This window comes from Dama dama, chromosome 12 (assembly GCF_033118175.1).
Source record: "Dama dama isolate Ldn47 chromosome 12, ASM3311817v1, whole genome shotgun sequence".
NCBI classification, from domain to species: Eukaryota; Metazoa; Chordata; class Mammalia; order Artiodactyla; family Cervidae; genus Dama; species Dama dama.
The window spans coordinates 81,354,938-81,372,192 of record NC_083692.1 but is presented as its reverse complement, the minus strand read 5'-3'; the positions used below and the strand labels follow the sequence as shown (position 1 = coordinate 81,372,192).

At 41.4% G+C, this 17,255-nt stretch overlaps 2 protein-coding genes across 2 annotated transcripts in view; one reads left to right on the top strand and one right to left on the bottom strand.

The window, feature by feature from the left end:
• Positions 1-760, top strand: part of REC114 (REC114 meiotic recombination protein) — a 108,680-nt gene extending 107,920 nt beyond the window's left edge. The window contains exon 6 of the mRNA XM_061157908.1: positions 596-760. Within this exon, the coding sequence (XP_061013891.1) occupies positions 596-760 (165 nt within the window). The remainder of the gene's footprint in view (positions 1-595) is intronic.
• A 75-nt stretch (positions 761-835) lies between these two features.
• The window catches only part of NPTN (neuroplastin), a 64,101-nt gene continuing 47,681 nt past the window's right edge, over positions 836-17,255 (bottom strand). The window contains exons 4-8 of the mRNA XM_061158320.1: positions 13,720-13,853; positions 10,292-10,565; positions 3,295-3,316; positions 2,382-2,456; positions 836-1,861 (exon numbers count right to left, since the gene is read on the bottom strand). Coding sequence (XP_061014303.1) covers positions 2,396-2,456; positions 3,295-3,316; positions 10,292-10,565; positions 13,720-13,853 — 491 coding nt within the window. The 3' untranslated portion in view covers positions 836-1,861; positions 2,382-2,395. The remainder of the gene's footprint in view (positions 1,862-2,381; positions 2,457-3,294; positions 3,317-10,291; positions 10,566-13,719; positions 13,854-17,255) is intronic.

The following is a 17,255-nucleotide window of genomic DNA, read 5'->3' as shown; positions in this document are numbered from 1 at the left end:
CATTCCAGAAAAGGCAAAACTATATACAGTATGGAGGACAGATCATTGCTAAGAGTTGAGGGTTTGACAATAAGAGCAGATAGCAATGAGGGAATTTTTGGGGGTGATGGAAATGTTCTGCCTTCATTTAGCAATGGACACATGCCTCTACTTGTCAAGCCTCATGGACAGAACCAGAGAAAGACACAGCGAGCTGTGTCCTTGGGATAGTCAGTTTGTAACCTTTATTACATTCAGAACCCAATTTCCATACGATGAACAGCTCACATCCATTCTTCCACCTATTAGGCGGGAAGGATGAACTAAGTGGAGTTCATTCATTGATAGACTTCTCAATCCACAAACTTAATCAGCACTGTACTCTTCATTAAAGCAGTCGGTATCTTTGCAAATCACTTTTGGTATACTTGAAATACTAAGGATACCAGTTTATCTCACTCTGTATGTATATTTAGAAACATTATGTAAAGGAACACTGACTTTTGGTGTCTCACTTCCCGAATCTTACCTTAAGACAGTTTTCCTGTGTTCTAGTATTCAGGCTGTTGCTTTCCCCTGTACTCTCTAATAAACTACTCTTTTGGAATCCCCACAGTCTCTCATGGCATCAGAGGAGCTGCCACTTGTCTATGAACAATCTGCATGGAATGCACAAGGGTTAGGCCCCTTTCTACGCTTGTGCCTCATGGATCAGAACTTCCCGGCATTTGTGGAAGAAGTGGAAAAGGAACTAAAAAAGCTGACAGGGCTGAGTGATTAACAGTCTGTGTACATACAGAAATTGGGAGCAATGGGGAAAAATGCTTCCTCCTAAGATTATAGAGAATAAAGAGTATTATTCCAACACCTTTTATCAGTTTTATTTTTAAAAACAGGTGAATCCACTTTTTTTTTTTTACATCATTGCACTTCAGCAATTACACAAAACACAAGTACATGCATCTACCAATTACGCACCGCGTGGGAACCCTGCTGGGCGTGAAAATCTACACCCGAATCAATGAAAAAATACAGTGTCAACCTCAAAGAATAACTAGTTGCATAGAATACCATGCTGTAACATTTCAAGATCATTGAAAACAAAAGGTAAATTATAAAAGTTTGCCTTAACTGAATGTACAATTAGGTTTTAACACATCAGTGCAAAAGGATTTAGGAATTTACATGATTTAACAAAAGAAAAAATAATCACTTTAAAAGCAATCATACATATATACTGTAATTCATTATATCCATTCAGTGAATTGTTCCAGCTTCTCATCAAAGTCATAGGTTAAGCCCTTAAAATTATAGATTTCAGTTTATATTACTCATCTTTATGTACCAGAACTGAACAATTTCCTCATCTGACAACATACAATAAGGAATGAGTATCAGCAGCTTAAAAATGAAACAAGCATTTATTTTGGATTTCTCCCACCCCAAAAAATATAAATATATATATATATATTTATATACTGTATATATCTGTATGTTTTGCTGTACTTTACAAAAATGTATCACTAGATGGCAGCAGTGCATTTTAGAGCTTTGCCAATTTAACAGCTGCATTAAGTAAAAAACGGCGCATGCATGATCTGACCCTCAGAGATCACCTTTTCACTTCTATTTAAATATTTTAACAAAAAATAAAAAATAAAAGCAACATTCACAGCACATCAAGCCCAAAATAGTTTACACCTTCTACACTGAAGCATTGTTTAAAATGTACCTGGCTAGATCACCCTTACAGGAGAGGCTAAATAAGGCATGCTTTAGACAGTCATCATGGTGCTGCTCACTTGAAAGGGGAAAGAACCAAAGAGGTCCAAGCAGAAAATTTAGCAGGTCATGTTGCCACCAGTTTCAGGAACCTAAAGATCTGTGAAGAAAGTATTCAGAAATTAAAAGGGAACATGCACTGTCACTTAATAGGACACCAAGCACCACAGAAAGCTTTGGTTCAAACAGCATGCTCAGGGATGTGGTGTGAAATTCTGATCTCCATGTGCCTAAGCAGTAGGCACTCTGGCCCAGCTGTGCCTGGCCACCATTCTTGCCTTGCCCCCGGAAGCAAAGTGGGACCAACTGGCCTCCAGAATAATCCACCTAAGAAGGTGACAATTTAACTTTTACCTCTTTTTAAAGAAGTAAAGGGGTAAGCTGATGCTTTGAAACATCATACACACTCTGAAAAGCATCTATGTTTTACAACTCAGCTGAAAATGTTCCTTTCCAGCTGCTTCACTGGACAGACAACTTGTTCCATCAGTATTGGAAGCTCTGAAATCAACTGAAAGATCTTGCAACATAATATCAGCTATTGAAGACTTTGTGAAAAAGTCAAAAGAGGCACATTCATTTGAATATAACTTAAAACTTCTAAAGAAGTCCATACTTACATTATAAGTAGTATTTAATTTGTGTTTCTCTGGCGCAAGTTTTTATCTTTGTGATTGTTGGTAGAGTTGGTTTTCCTTTGGAGGAAAAATTGCATTACAAGAGTTAAGCTCAAGGTCAGTAGCAACTTTTCAAAGTATAACACATGGAAATACAGGGACTCTTTCACTTACTGCCATCCCCGGTATAGTAAGAAATTTTACATGATATTAATTTTGCATGATATTAATACACAATTAATACACCCTGTGTAAAGTGCCTACAACCTTAATCGATCCTTTTGACTCCCAAGGCAGATAATACCCAGGTAACATGGGCTTTAATTTATAAACTATAATTACGACAAAAGTGAGTTAGTAGCTTTTTCTCTACTCAATACCACTGTCTCGTCTCTTCTTAATTATATTCAGGCAGGGCTGTGCTCTCTGGCACTGAACTAATTTGAGCACACTTCTGCCTCTGACTTCTTAGTCCCCAGCTCTAGGAAAGAGTGCAAATCTGGGATTGATTCAAAATTTGTAGTTTTGTCTCTCTTGAATACCCACAATTTAATGGAGCCAGGCAGTTTATCCATGCTATAGTCTAGCTTGAAATGAACAAAACCTGAAGCCTCAGATACACTGGTCATTTCCCCCACAGTATCAATTTAAACATATGGGGTGTGCAGAATTTTAAACATTTTTTTTTTTGCATGGTATTCCACTTTATATTGCTACTAAGGACAAAACTGTACCGCCTGTCCTGGGAATCAAAGGGCTATCAGTCAGCTCCATGTCCAGCTAAGAAGTCTACACTGCAACACTGCTTTCCATTCACTGTCTTCCCCTATAATCTTAGCTATGCCCTTTAATTAAACTGCAAATACAAAATAACCCAACCAGAAACTACTGAACCAAAGTCCAACAAAGTACTTACATTGGCCCAGCTGGTTCATCGTCTACACAGGTATTCAGGTTTTAATAATCCATTGAGAGACAGGAGAAGAAGGGAGAAAACTGTGAGACTCTGCATCAGGGTTAATAGAACAGCAAACGGCAAGTGGCAAACATGGCTATTCATAGCATTTATATTCAAGGCCATTCCATCTGGAGGTGCAAAACACTCATGGAGTTATTATTTCTAGATTCAGGTTTTTAATGGCAGGTATGTTGTTTCAATGGTTTTAGTTAACACTTTGAATGCTTGTCATGAAAAACTGCAACTGGAGCGGACAGATAGGCTGCAATATTATTATACTCATCTTGTCCCCAAGTTCCAGTGGTTCACTCTTAAATAGATGAGAAGACAGACCAACATTTCAGTTGTAAAATCCTGCTGTTTGTTTTCTTGTGGTGAATGCATGCAGAGTTTTGACTCAATCCTGCAATGTAAGATGGATGTGTATGTGCCATATGTTTAGCCACACATCCTCTCTTCCCCACAGGACACTGTTCCTGCTGTTCTGTAATCTTTACGAGAGTCTGTAGTCTGGAGAATAAGATAGAGGAAGCCACAATAGTTCAACCTAATAGTGGGCCAGTCAGGCTGGGCTGTGCCAGCAACAAGTGTATGCAGACCAGAGGATGTTCTGTGACAGACCAGAGAAAGCTGAGTAGTGCTGACATCCCTCTAGGAAAGACTTCAGACAGAAAAACAGGCTCATTCTTGTGCCCTGGCCAAAACCAGAACCTGAACCCAGATGAGCCATGAGTTATCTCTTTTTTTTTAATCAAACACTTACATTATCTGAGTTTAGGTGCCTTCTTAAATTGGTATTTTCTGATTCTGATTTATGAAGTTTTTCTTTCCTGTTTCAACTAAGGGCAACTTGGTCCCCTTTAATCAGGGTTATATGTATGTGTGTATATATGTGTGTGTGCGTGTATACATATATACACAGACACACAAGAATTTTTTAAAGGCCCATAAAGGTGGGGGAACAAGTTAAGTGCTCTTAGTTTCTTTTTATTTTACAAAAGTCAGGTAGACTAAATGATTCAGAACTGAAGGCTTCTAGAAAAACTCTCAGCAGGATTCCACAAGGGGGCTTGGTGCACATGAAGCAGTTATGGAGATTACAGTCTCAGTGTAGGCATCTGCAGGAGCACACGTCAGGAGTAATGTCTGTCAGAGGGAGACATTGCTCCACCTGTTCCTTCGAGGCAACGGAGAGGCAAAGCCACCGCCAGCACACACAGTGACTGGAGCAAAAAAGATTTCAAAAAAAAACAAAAACAAAAACAAAACAAAAACGGAAACAAAACTAACCACAAACCAATGACTTATCAGCCAATACAATAGGCTAGCGACACACCAGTGTCCACAGGATTCTACTACTGAAAACAGTACACTACTGAACAGTACAGAGAAGGAACTAAGACTCAGACACCCGAGACCCCTGGGTGCCGTCGTACAGTGGAATGATACAGAGACGCACCAGGCACTGAGACACACGAGCCTGGCCTACATCCCCCCTCACCGCAACAACCTAACATGCTCAGCATCCCGGCCAAGCCAACCCAGCTACATGCTAGGAACTCAGCACTGCAGGGACTGACAGCAGCAAACTTAAGAGTATTTTTAGTGCTCTGGCTGTGTACCCGAAAATACAAAATTCTAAAGCAAGATAGCTGATTCAAGAATATCACCAATCTACTCCCAATTTTAAGAGAAAAAAAAGCAGGGGAGAGGGAATCGCGATCGCCAAGCTCATCTTTTCAAAGCATGACACTGTCAGCACCAACCCAAGCACTTCACACCATGAGCTTTTCTTTCTTCAGTAATGCGGATGTATGTACACCCTGGTGCCTGACTAATAACGTCATTTCCCAGCCCAACAAGCCGATTAACGTGCAAAGGGCTGCATGAAGGGGTTTTAGCAAGAGTGGCTCTGGTGTCGCTGCCATGCCTGCAAGTGGGAGCAGCTGCTGTACACAACAGTGTCTACATCTCACAGCCCCTTCATCTCTCTCCCCAAATTCACTCTCACATTTACAAGGAACAAAGAGCCTCAGGTCTCCCATTTCCCTAACCTGAACCACTATCTGCAGCACCACTCTCTTTACAGGTCAAACAAAACAACAACTTGACCCCTAACAGGGAAATCAGGAGAGAGGGAAAGAACAGAACTACAGAAAAAAGGTACAAAAATTAAAGTAAATGAGGATTAAACAGCAAACTGAAATCCAAATTAGTTGTGAAAGTGAATGAAGTAAACTTGAAGAAAAGTGTTAACATTATGAACTGTGCATCGTATAGACTGAAGCGGAGATTAAACAAACTCCAAAAGCATGCATATCACTCACTTACCACCATGTTTTAAGGGTTTGATGCAATTGAGGGGGGAAAAAAAAGAAGTCATAGTAACCGACAAGTATCAACATACCCCCAAACCCTCAGGCCAAAAGACAGCCACTTAAACAATGACTATTCTCTCCAGCTGGGTATTACTCACAGCCACTGACTAGAGGAGAAGAGGAGGGCTGGGGAATAATGGAAACAAGATGCTTCTGGAATCCATCTTTGAGTGAAGTTCCTGGTGGGGCTGTTGCAAACACTGATTCAGCTGAATGTTGTCTACCCAATCGAATGCACTAGAACCCTCACTCCCCTTCCCCTACATTGACCCAGAATCTGGAAGGGTGCTCTGCAATGCCTAGTAAATAGCAGCTTACTTGATATACCACCACCTCAAAAAAGATGGCTTTAATGTCAAAATGAGTTGACTGGTCAAAGCTCCTTTTTCACTGCCTCATCTCACTGAGGATGAGTTTTTATGGTTTCTAAAACCACTTAAATTTTGCCAGATCTCAGCAGAGTAGCACAAAATCCAAGAAAGATTAACAATTACTTCCAATTTGCTTCCTTGTTCAGTTCTATTATATTTTCTTCATAAGGTAGCTTGTTACTGGCTCAGATGACCCCTGGTTAAGAGACAATACATGTGTTTCGTGCATCATTTTTAAAATTCATATTTCTTTCCCAACATTCCTGGCCTTTGTAAAGCTTCATATGCTACCAATGTTTTGATCATCTAATTGATTTTGGCACATTAGACTAGCTCTTAATTCTGAAGTGTCAAAAAGAGTTTGGATACATCACAGCCACTAAAAATGGTTCCCACAAAACTGCAAATATCTTTTCTACCAGTATCTTAAAGGAAAAGTGCCTATACTTGCTTATAAAGGTTATCTCCCTAATGGTGAATGTAGAAAACTCTTTGATGCCAGCACTTTTCTTAAATCAGCTTCTGTTTTCATTCAAGGTCAGTAAAATATGCAATAGAACGGAAGGCCCCAACAACTGAGCAGGCTCATTCCCCATCTCCTCAGGGTACTGGGGAGAGATCTGAAAGCATACTCTAATCACTCTCTGGGTTCAGTCAGCAGGGAACCAACACAAAAGGTGTGCTCCAAACATGTGTCCAGCAGTAAGGTGGATGGAAGACTAGAGGGATGCTAGTTGTATCTAGTCTTTTTAGAGAAATAGCATTTAACATTTTCAAAGAATGTAGTCAGGAGGTGAGTAAAAAAAAAAAAACAAAGCCCCCACTTGGCTCCATGATTCATCTGTTACTAAAAATGCTGACAGCAAAAGGTGACAAGCAGATAATCCTCAAAGACACCGTAATAGGGACCTAAGGGATTTAGATATAAGTTTCACTTACAAAATGTCCTAAAAATACTCTACTTTTTCTAGTAAACAAAAAGTCATGGGCCTTTTTCTTTACCTAAAAAGCAGCTAAACCTTAACCCTAACTATTTTCTACGTGAGAAATCTAAAGCAGTATTTGCTTTTCTAGTGAAACAGAGGCTGAACTATGTAAGTTGAAATTTGTGTGTTTTTATACTTTTGTATTATTCCCTTAGTTCTTTTCTAATATAGTGGTGAGTTACCAAAAACTCACAAACTGCCCAAACTTTATATATGACTTTTATATAAACTTTTTTCATATAAAAAAGGTTGAGTTAGAAATACATTATTGCTGTATTTTGATAATAGTATACCCACTGGCAGAGAAAAAGCATGTCAGGCCTCTTTAAAAAAAAGAAACAATTTTCACAATGGTATAAATAAGTCAACACAGAGCTATGAACGGTCATTTGATAGGTAAAAAATTTATCACCTCTAAAATTCCAAATCTGTATCAGGTATAATGTACCTCTTCATTCATTCCCAAAAGGAGTGTATGCATATATCTGTATGTAAATCTGAGGCAGGGCAGATGGGAGGAAAGCACATAAGGTGAGTTTGCTCTTGTGAATTGCACAGGAGTTGAGGGGAAACTGGCTAAAGAAGAAAAAGACACAGCATAAGGAAAACTCATGGAGGAACTTTTTTTAAAAAATTACTTCCAGAAGAAAAGAAAAAAGGGGAGGGCAGGAATAGGGAGGAGTCTGAGAAAAGGAGGAAGACAAAGGAGAAAACTATGGGATGGAAATGTTCAAGCAAGGGCAAGGGGATGACAGAGAATGGAGCCTGGACTGTGCTGGCCGTCAGGAGGGGAATGGAGAGCAGGCAAACTCTGCAATAATCCCAGTATCCCAGATTTTTCACACCAGTTCAACAACAACAACAACAACAAAGTAAAAGCTGCTTGCATTACAGCATTTTTCTAAGACACTAGAGCAAGACGGTTTTACTTTGCACTTACCCTGCAGTCCTCTTTTATACAGGATTCACTCACTCTCCATAATAATTTATCTTAAAAGAAGTACTTTCCCCTTAGGAAGCTGTTCATGAGTTTTGCTGGCCACAGATGTCTCTTATTAGAAACTCGTCCCCATTTGTGTTCAACAGCCATAGAGCTCTTAAAAAAAAGATAGCTGCTACCTTGGACAGGTGCTTGCAGTTGTCAGAATCAATACTAACCATTCCTCATGTTAGCACTGAGGTCTTCCATACATACTGGGACAGCAACCTGGTAAGTGAAATGGCTTCCTGCAAAAACCACTAGAATCTCTGACAGGGACAGGCTAAGCCAATGTGTCACTCTGCCAACAGAGGAGCAGCCAGCCTTGTCTTAAAAGTTAAAAAATAAAGTTTTGAAGCTCATTTTTACCTTTTTCTACTGACTTTTTGCATCTCAACCTTTCCAAAACAGAAGCCAAGAAAGGTGATATTTAACAAAGCAAAACCATTCAGAGGGAATGAAAAAGCTCTTTTCAGGAGTGAGAGAAAACCACTCCTAGTAAGCCAACACTGAAAACACACTGGCAGGCAACTCTTCCCCTTTACTCTCAGATCTAAACATAGGTACTCTGCTTTGGAAGTCCTAATTTGTACTAAGAAAGAGAAATTTTGAGAAACAAGCATTACTCATACATGATAAGCCTAAGAAAGCAGTTTTACTTCATAGAATAGCAGTTCTGTGGACCCAAGAGAAGGAAAGTAAAAAATCCCAGGAAACGCTGAGTCGCACAGAACAAGCCCAGGAATTTGCACAGGCCCGTCTGCTTCCAGCTGTGTCCATCCCGTTCCTCCATCTAGTTCATTGCTCAACGTACCCTTGGATGGATGTCCAAATACATTGTTAGTTTCAACAAAACACCTTGTCACCAACCTCACTACAATCCTCCCTCTACCAAGTGCAAGCAAAGAGACTGAGGAGCTGCTGAGAAAAGAGGAAAAGAAGGGGAGGTGGCTGCTGCCCTCAAACACGTCCTTCCAGAGAATCTGAAGCCACTGGCATGCCCTCAGGGCCGCACTCCTTCTAAGGGAGCACCAGATGTCCCTGAGCATTCTCCACTGACACACATGGCAGGCAGCGCATCCCGCTGGCCAGCCACAAGAACACAGACCGCTCTCTGGGGCAGGGCACAGCACTCCAGTACACAAGCATGGGCCCAGAACGGCCAGACTGGAGTTGACATCCTCCCTGTCACCCAGAGCTGGCCCCCGCTGAGCCTAGGGGCACACTCTTCCAGTCCAATCAGTGACAGGCAAAGGGTGATCATGGCTGGCTGGTCAATTATTTGTTTTTGCTGACAATATTATAGGGCTGGAGGATGGAGCTCGGGGAGCTAGTTAGGAATCTAAAGTACCATGGGTGCGAGTCTCAATCAGCAGTCTCCCCCGCCAATTACAATCAGAGAGTTAGAAATGAAACATCCATAACAAAAACACAGAAACTTCCAGAACCTTTTCTGACTCTAGGTATGTCTATCAATCTAAGATTCTTGTTCTTTCCAATGCCTAACAATTGGCTGTCGTTCTGCTGCTCTTATTCACTTCCTTCTCTGACCCTGGGCCAGTCTGAGAGTCCTGCTCAGGCTGGGACGCCAGGCAGTACTGCTTAGCTATTTGTTTTAACTGGGGGTGGTGATGCGTCAGATGCTCTCCACCATTCTTTGTGAGACAGACAAAAAGCCAAATGGCAGGGGCCTGCTTAACCAGGAACCTTGAAAACCTTCTGAAGAGGCCAACCAAGGGAACCAAAGGGTGGCCTGTTCCCATGGCTTATCCCAAGAACAGTTTGACTGGACTGGTGCAGTTACCTATAGGGGCTACACCAGGCAACCATGTGACAACCAATCAGATACCTTAAATCTGCCTGAAAAGGCCAGGTGGCCTGCGATCTTGGGGTGGCTTCTAGGCTTGACTTGGATTCTCCTCAAGCTCAATCTGCCTGATGATCTGTATTGGAGGAGGACAGAGCTGAACAAAGAGACTGACAACTGCCCATTCCCCACAAGGGGCCTGAAGGGCAGAAGGGACTGGGGTTTGAGAACACCCACATGGAAGGACAGAGCTAACAATTATAGCTCGAAGTGGCTAATCTTAGGGGTAGGGGATGAGGAACCAGTATAAGAATTTTTCCTTCTCTCCTTTTGGGACTGAATCCCAACATCCTTATAGTCCTCTTTGGGTGCTTGGAAACCACCCCCAAGGAACCAGCCCCAACATTACAGCTATTTTGTAGGGATGCTCTTACCGTCAGGAACTTCATCTGGCCTCTTCCTCTTTTCATATACAACAATGATCACCACAAGTATGATGATTTCTGCCAGAATTCCCAAGAAAGGCCAGAGTGGGGCCAGGTGGCTCCGTACCCTGAGGATGGTGACCATGGAGGAAGAGCCAATGGAGTTGGTAGCATTACATTCATACTCGCCAGGGTCTTCTGTGATCTGCAGGTTCGTGATGCTCAGCTCAGTGTAATTTTCCCTCTTGATGATGATGAAGCGGCCAGAGGTATTGACAATATCCTACTCAGGAGCAAAAAAGTGAGAACACACAAAGATCAGAGTAGGTGAATTAGTGCCCAACACAGGGTGACACTTTTCTCCATCCTAAGCAAAACACTGAACTGGATCAGGAAGCAGTGTCTAGTGTCATTTTTGTCCAAGCAACTTTGAACACTTGATCACTGACTTCCCTTCAATCTCAACAACAACCAATCAATAAGCTTCCAGCAGAATGAGGACTTCTCCAACTTTAATGAAGTGAAGGGACATCCTTCCCTGCAGACCCAGAAAAGATGACTTAATCTAGAAGATGTTGCTCCAAACACCAGGAAAGAACTCCGTAACCAGAAAGAGGATGGAGAAAGGGTGTGAGCTCCATGGTCAGGTATGTATCTGGTAACATCAGGCCTATTTGATGACTTCAGATTCAGCACATCTACCTCACACTTGGTGAATTCTGGAAAGTTTCCCTAAACTTCCCCTAGAAACAATGCTAAGAACTTGCTCCTAGTCAGAATGGAGGAAATTCATAACTTCCACTTCCTTTCAGAATTACAAGGTTAAAGGAAAGTTTAGTTAAGAGATATTTACTAATATATGCTACATGTTTTATATCCAACCTAAGAGGAAGGTGAGAAAGGGAGAGCATGACACAAAAATGACCTCCAGAGGGAACCAGACCTCCAAAGAGATGGTTCCAGGAACGTGCAAGAAGCGCCAACAGAGGGCATGTATAGAGCCACACTGCACTGAGTGGACACTGCTAGGAAGAGTCACGGAAACTTGGAGAAGAGCTAACATTTGAACTAGACTGTGGGAGAGGAGAGCTGACCAAGCAAGACAGGAATGCTCCAGGCATGTGTGGGAAGACAGGGGTGAGAGTATGACCAGGGGTTTGGGTGGAGCTGGAACAGGTTTGCAGCTCTGATCTCCTGGGATACTAGCAGGGGAAAAATCTGACTCTGTGTCAGTTCACATGCAGCAACTGAAGGATAATCAGAAACCGTAGAGAAGAAAGGTAAATATAATCTCCAGAATGATGTCTAGCTATAGCATAAATCATGTCTGCATTTAAGTATGGGTTTGGCTAAAATGAGATATTCATAGCCTTCAAAATTAGAGTTATTCTGTGAAAACTTCAACCCTAGGATTTGAAAAGCTGCCAACTCCTCTAACTCCTGCTCTACTCATTCACTAATTCCACATTTCTCACTTATGATCTTTGGTCCACAAGCCTTCAAAGGGTTTTTAAAATTTTATTTTATTTTCAATTGGAGGATAGTTACTTTACAATATTGTGATGGTTTCTGCCATACATCAACATGAATTAGTCACTGGTGTACACATGTCCCCTCCTTCTTAAGCCATCCTCCCACCTTCCTCTGCATCCTACCCCCTCTAGGCTGTCACAGAGCACCAGCCTTTGGATTTCCTGCATCATACAGCGAATTCCCACTGGCTATCTATTTTACATAATGTATATATTTCAATACTACTCTCTCAAGTCATCCCATCCTCTCCCTCCCCCTCTGTGACCATAAGTCTGTTCTTTATGTCTGTGTCTCCACTGCTGTCCTGCAATAGGATCATCAGTATCATCTTTCTAGATTCCATATATACATGTTAATATATGATATTTGTCTTTCTCTTTCTGACTGACTTCACTCTGTATAATAGGCTCTAGGTTCATCCACCTCATTAGAACTGATTCAAGCGTATTCCTTTTTATAGCTGAGTAATATTCCATTGTGTATATGTACCACAGTTTCTTTATCCATTCATCTGTTGATGGACATCTAAGTTGCTTCCATGTCTTAGCTATTGTAAATAATGCTGCAATGAACACTGGGGTACATGTGTCTTTTTCAATTACTGTTTCCTGAGGGTACATGCCCAGTAGTGGGATTGCTAGGTAATATGACAGTTTTATTCCTAGTTTTTTAAGGAATCTCCATGCTGTTTTCCATAGTGGCTGTATCAGTTTGCATCCCCATGAACAGTGCAAGAGGGTTCTCTTTTGTCCATACCCTCTCCAGCATTTACTGCCTGTAGACTTTTTTGATGATGGCCATTCTGACCAGTGTGAGATGATACCTCAGTGTAGTTTTGATTTGCATTTCTCTAGTATGAGGTTGAGCACTTTTTCATGTGTTCTTTAGCCATCTTTATGTCTTCTTTAGAGAAATGTCTGTTTAGTTCTTCCTCCCACTTTTTGATTGGGTTGTTTTTCTGATACTGAGCTGCATAAGCTGCCATGTATATTTTGGAGATTAACCCTTTATTAGTTGTTTCATTTCCTATTTTCTCCCATTCTGAGGGCTGTCTTTTCACCTTGCTTATAGTTTCAAAGGGTATTTTTAAAGTACTATCATATGCAAGAAACGTTTGTGGTCCGCCACCAATTTACCTTGGTTAATATTTATAACCTTTCTATAAGAACCTGGATTACATGATCTCTAGGGTCCCTTCTGATTCTAAAGACTGACAATCAAAGAGGATGCCTGAAAAGTATAGTTCTAGGCATACAAAGCCTGGAGAGTAATGTATGACATCCCATCTGAGAGAATAGGAGATTGGTCAAGCATTAATCAAGAGTCTAAAGTTTTGACTCTCCCAATACCATCAGGAGTCATCCCACAGATTGGAAAAGATGTTTTCTTTGAACTTTTCTGGAGCAGATACTGCCAGATTTCCAATGCCTAAGGCTGCCAGTGGGCCTCCTTAGATTGTCTCAATTCCTAATCAGTAATTTAATATGTTTCAGGAATATATAATACTATTAACTGCTCTTACTGCCTTGCCTTCCCTAAAAAACGAGAAAAATACATGAAGACCACTTCAAGAACAATATTTTCTCTAGGATAAATGGATTGGAATAATAGTAAAATTTTAAGACTGGGGTTAGCTCTTCTTGGGTGTCTTATCTTGAAGGCAAACAGCCAAGCCTTTTACCAGACAGTTTTAATAAATTCATATGTAGGGATTCCATGCTGAGCAGAGACTATCAGTGCCCTTCAAATTCATGGTATAACCATGACCCCAGAAAGGGTGACCCAAGCCATGGCAGCTAGGATGGCAGGTTGCAGAGACTTGTCCTGATGTCTGGAGCGCCCCAGGAGAACTCCAGCAACCACAGACACCCACACACAGAGGGCCAGGGCTGCCTCCTACTCACCACGAGCATACCATTCTCCTTCTTGTGCCATGTCCACTCTGGGTGGGGGTAGCCAACTGACTTGCAGTACATCATGGCATCCTGCCCTTCATTCTTGTTCTCACTCCGTTTGTGGCCAGTGATGTCAGGAGCAGCTGTGAGAAAGTGTTGAATACCGTTACCATGGGAGCCTATGCTGAACAGGATACAAGGCCCCAGCTACTGGCTCAGAGCCCTGCTTCTTAGTCAGTCTTTAGACCCACCCTCATATTCAGCTTTGATAACATGCATTTCAGGTCAGAACAGAGCAATGGAACCAATCCCATGCCCTAACCTCCCACCCACCAAAGCAGGCACCAGGATTACTATATGTGAAGCTCTACTAATAATATGGGTGGTTCTACAACCTACTGGAAGACAACAGAGGTGCAACTGTATAAATTAAGCCATCCTTTAAAGAAATGTAAACAGAAGCTATTATCTTCTCTGCCAGTCACGGTTTTTTTCTCACAACACCTGCATTAGCAGTAATTATGTATTATATCAAATGCCATATATTATGTTAAGGAAATGAGAGAGCCCTGAGATCAAACACCTAAAATCAAGTCCTATTGTAAGGTATATAAAAACAATGAATAATAAATGCTTGGAGAAGCTACCCAAGGAATATCAATAGCCAAGGTTCTCCCAGAAAATAGGGAATCCAGCAAACCAGTCTTCACAAGAGAAGAAAGAAATGAACAGGAAATTCAACCAGTGTCTCACACGGTTGTTTTAATGACTTAAGAATCTGATTTATACACCTGATTTGCAGTTATCTCAATGAACCAAATCTTCAGGAAATTTCTAGACATGCTGGAAGCTGTTGGTCTCTGCTTTTCATGATCATTTAGGAAAAAGTAAGCAGCATATGTGGTTTAAATATTAGATAAAGTTCAAGGACCCAAGAAGCCTGAGATGAGAGCTAATTCTTTGAATTTGGCCTTCTTTTATCTTAACTATAAACTTCCACCTTACCACATCAGTTCTACTAATCTGAAAGCAATAAAACTCAAAGTAGGCCAGACATCGCTTTGTTGGCCAAAATGGGAAAGAGAATCAACAGGCCTGGTCCAAATTCCAGTTTTGTGAGTTATTTAATTATTCTATGCTTGAATTTTATACCCATCATCAGATGGAGTTATTTCTAGCCCCTGCCTATATGCAGTGTCTTACATAGACAGATAAATGTCATTTTGAGACTGTAAAAGCCTGTATAATTATACCATGGGCTGAATCCCATGTTTTCCTTCTGATTGGCTTGGTTTTTCTTGGCTTAAAAATAATCCCATGTCCTGCTCCTCACACTGTGCTTCCTAAGACCACCTCCTGAGGCACCTGGATAGGAAAAGAATGATCAAGGCCCCAAGCCACCTCTACAACCTGCCAAATGAAAACCTGGTCATTAGCACTCAGTGTGAGGTGCTTTCCAGATAGGATATTATAAAGGAAATGTCTTTTTGTTTTCCCAGCCACAACTCCTCACTACAGAAGGGAATGAGTCAGGCTGGCTCAAGTTCTCCACATGCCAAATTTCTCCCACAGTGGATCAATCACCTCTCAGGCCCAATGTTTAACCTGGTCACTCTTCCTCAGAGCTTTCTGCAGTCAGTAAATATTAAGAACCACTTAAGCACTCCAAGGAGCAAGCTCCACAGCATACTAACACGCCATCACGGGGGAGCAGGGAGACACAACAAGCAGAAGAGCTACCACACTGTACCTCTAGTACGTTTCATTCACTGGACAAACATTTGTTGAGCACTCATCATGTGCCAAATTCGTCACAGAGTGGCAGGAGAAGGCCTTTCTGATAAAGTGAATTTTAGCACAGTCATGAAGAAAATAAAAGAGTAAGCCACATGTATCTGCAGGAGGAACACTCCAAGTAGAGGGAAAGGCAAAAGCTTTGGGGCAGAAATGTGCTTGTTATGTGTAACGAACAGCATGGAGGAATTTGGCTGAAACAGTAACCAAGGGTATGATGGTAAGAGATTAAATCAGAGAATGGAGCCTAGACATGATAGGATTTTGTAGGACATACATTGTCCGACAACTGCTTTGGCATTTACTCTAAGTCAGCTGGGAAGCCACTGGTGAATACTAAGCGTAGCTATGAAATTATCTGTATGTTTTAACAGGCTCCCTCTGGCTACTATGTGGACAACAATTGTAGAGAGAGAATAGTGGAAGTAAGATCAATTAGGAGGTTCTGAGAACAATCCAGAAAGGGGGAGGGGGAGGTTTGGATGAGGGCAGCAGCAGTAAAAGTGAGGAATTCTGGATATTTTATAGGTTAATATATTTGTTAATGGACTGAAGGTAGAACGTGAGAGAAAAAGGAGCCAAGCATGACCCCAAGGTTTCTGGTCTGAGTAACTTCAAGAATGGAATTGCCAGTTACTGAGATGAGGAAGACTGAAGAAGAATTAGCATGGCTATTTTTTTTGTTGTTGGTTTGTTTTATTTTGTTTTGCTTAGGGATAAAGCAATGATGGTAATAAAAAACCAGGAGTTCAAAGTTTAGGAAATGTTAAGTTTAGGACTTAATTTAACATCCAAGTGAAGTTGTCAAGTAGGCAGTTGAATATCAAGTCCAGAGCTCAGGGAAATGGTTGTGATATAACTTTCAGAAATCGGCTTACATGTGATGTTTTTTTTCCCACTTTCATTCTCCTTTGCCCCACAGGGAATACTCAACTCTATTCACTCTGGCCCATTTAAGTGCTTCCCTGTTAGGTCAGTTGATAAACAATCCGCCTGCAATGCAGCAGACCCCAATTTGATTCCTGGGTCAGGAAGAGTCACTGGAGAAAGGATAGGCTACCCACTCCGTAGTTTGGCCTGGAGAATTCCATGGACTCAACAGTCCATGGGGTCACAAAGAGTCGGTCACGATTGAGTGACTTTCACTTTCAGTTACTTGACTAATTCCAGTAGTGCTGTGAATTCAGCAACATCAGATTTTGCCTTGGAGACTCATCCCCAAGATTATACATAAGAACCACTTAGAAGACTAAAACCTGAGTTCGTTTATGGCTATACAGTCTCTAAAAAGCTACTACTCTTGAAGACCAAGACCTGGGTTTTGGTCTTTCAGTCCTACCTCGGTGCTCAGGTTGAAAACACCACACCCTCCTTTCATTCATCTACTCCAGTTTCTATGGAGGCTTCTATTTACAGACAGGAAGGTGCCTAAAAGGCTATTAGATGCAGAGACAACAGGAACTTATTGTGCCCCCCCTGCCCCACCCCCACCCTTTGTTGGCCATGTTTACATAGTAAAGCCTACAAGTTTTCATGGTTAGATCTACTGCTGCTTTCTCAACTCGGCAAAGAATACTGAGTGAAGCTTAGGAATAATATCCCCTCTTCCTAATGTACTCAAAAGAAAATGCCCTGATTATTCACCCTTGGATTGGTGGAAGTATCACTAGTATACTAGGCAGACAGGAAATTAACGCAGGTTACATCACTTTACCCTTATAAGGAATGATTATAACAACTATCACTTCAGC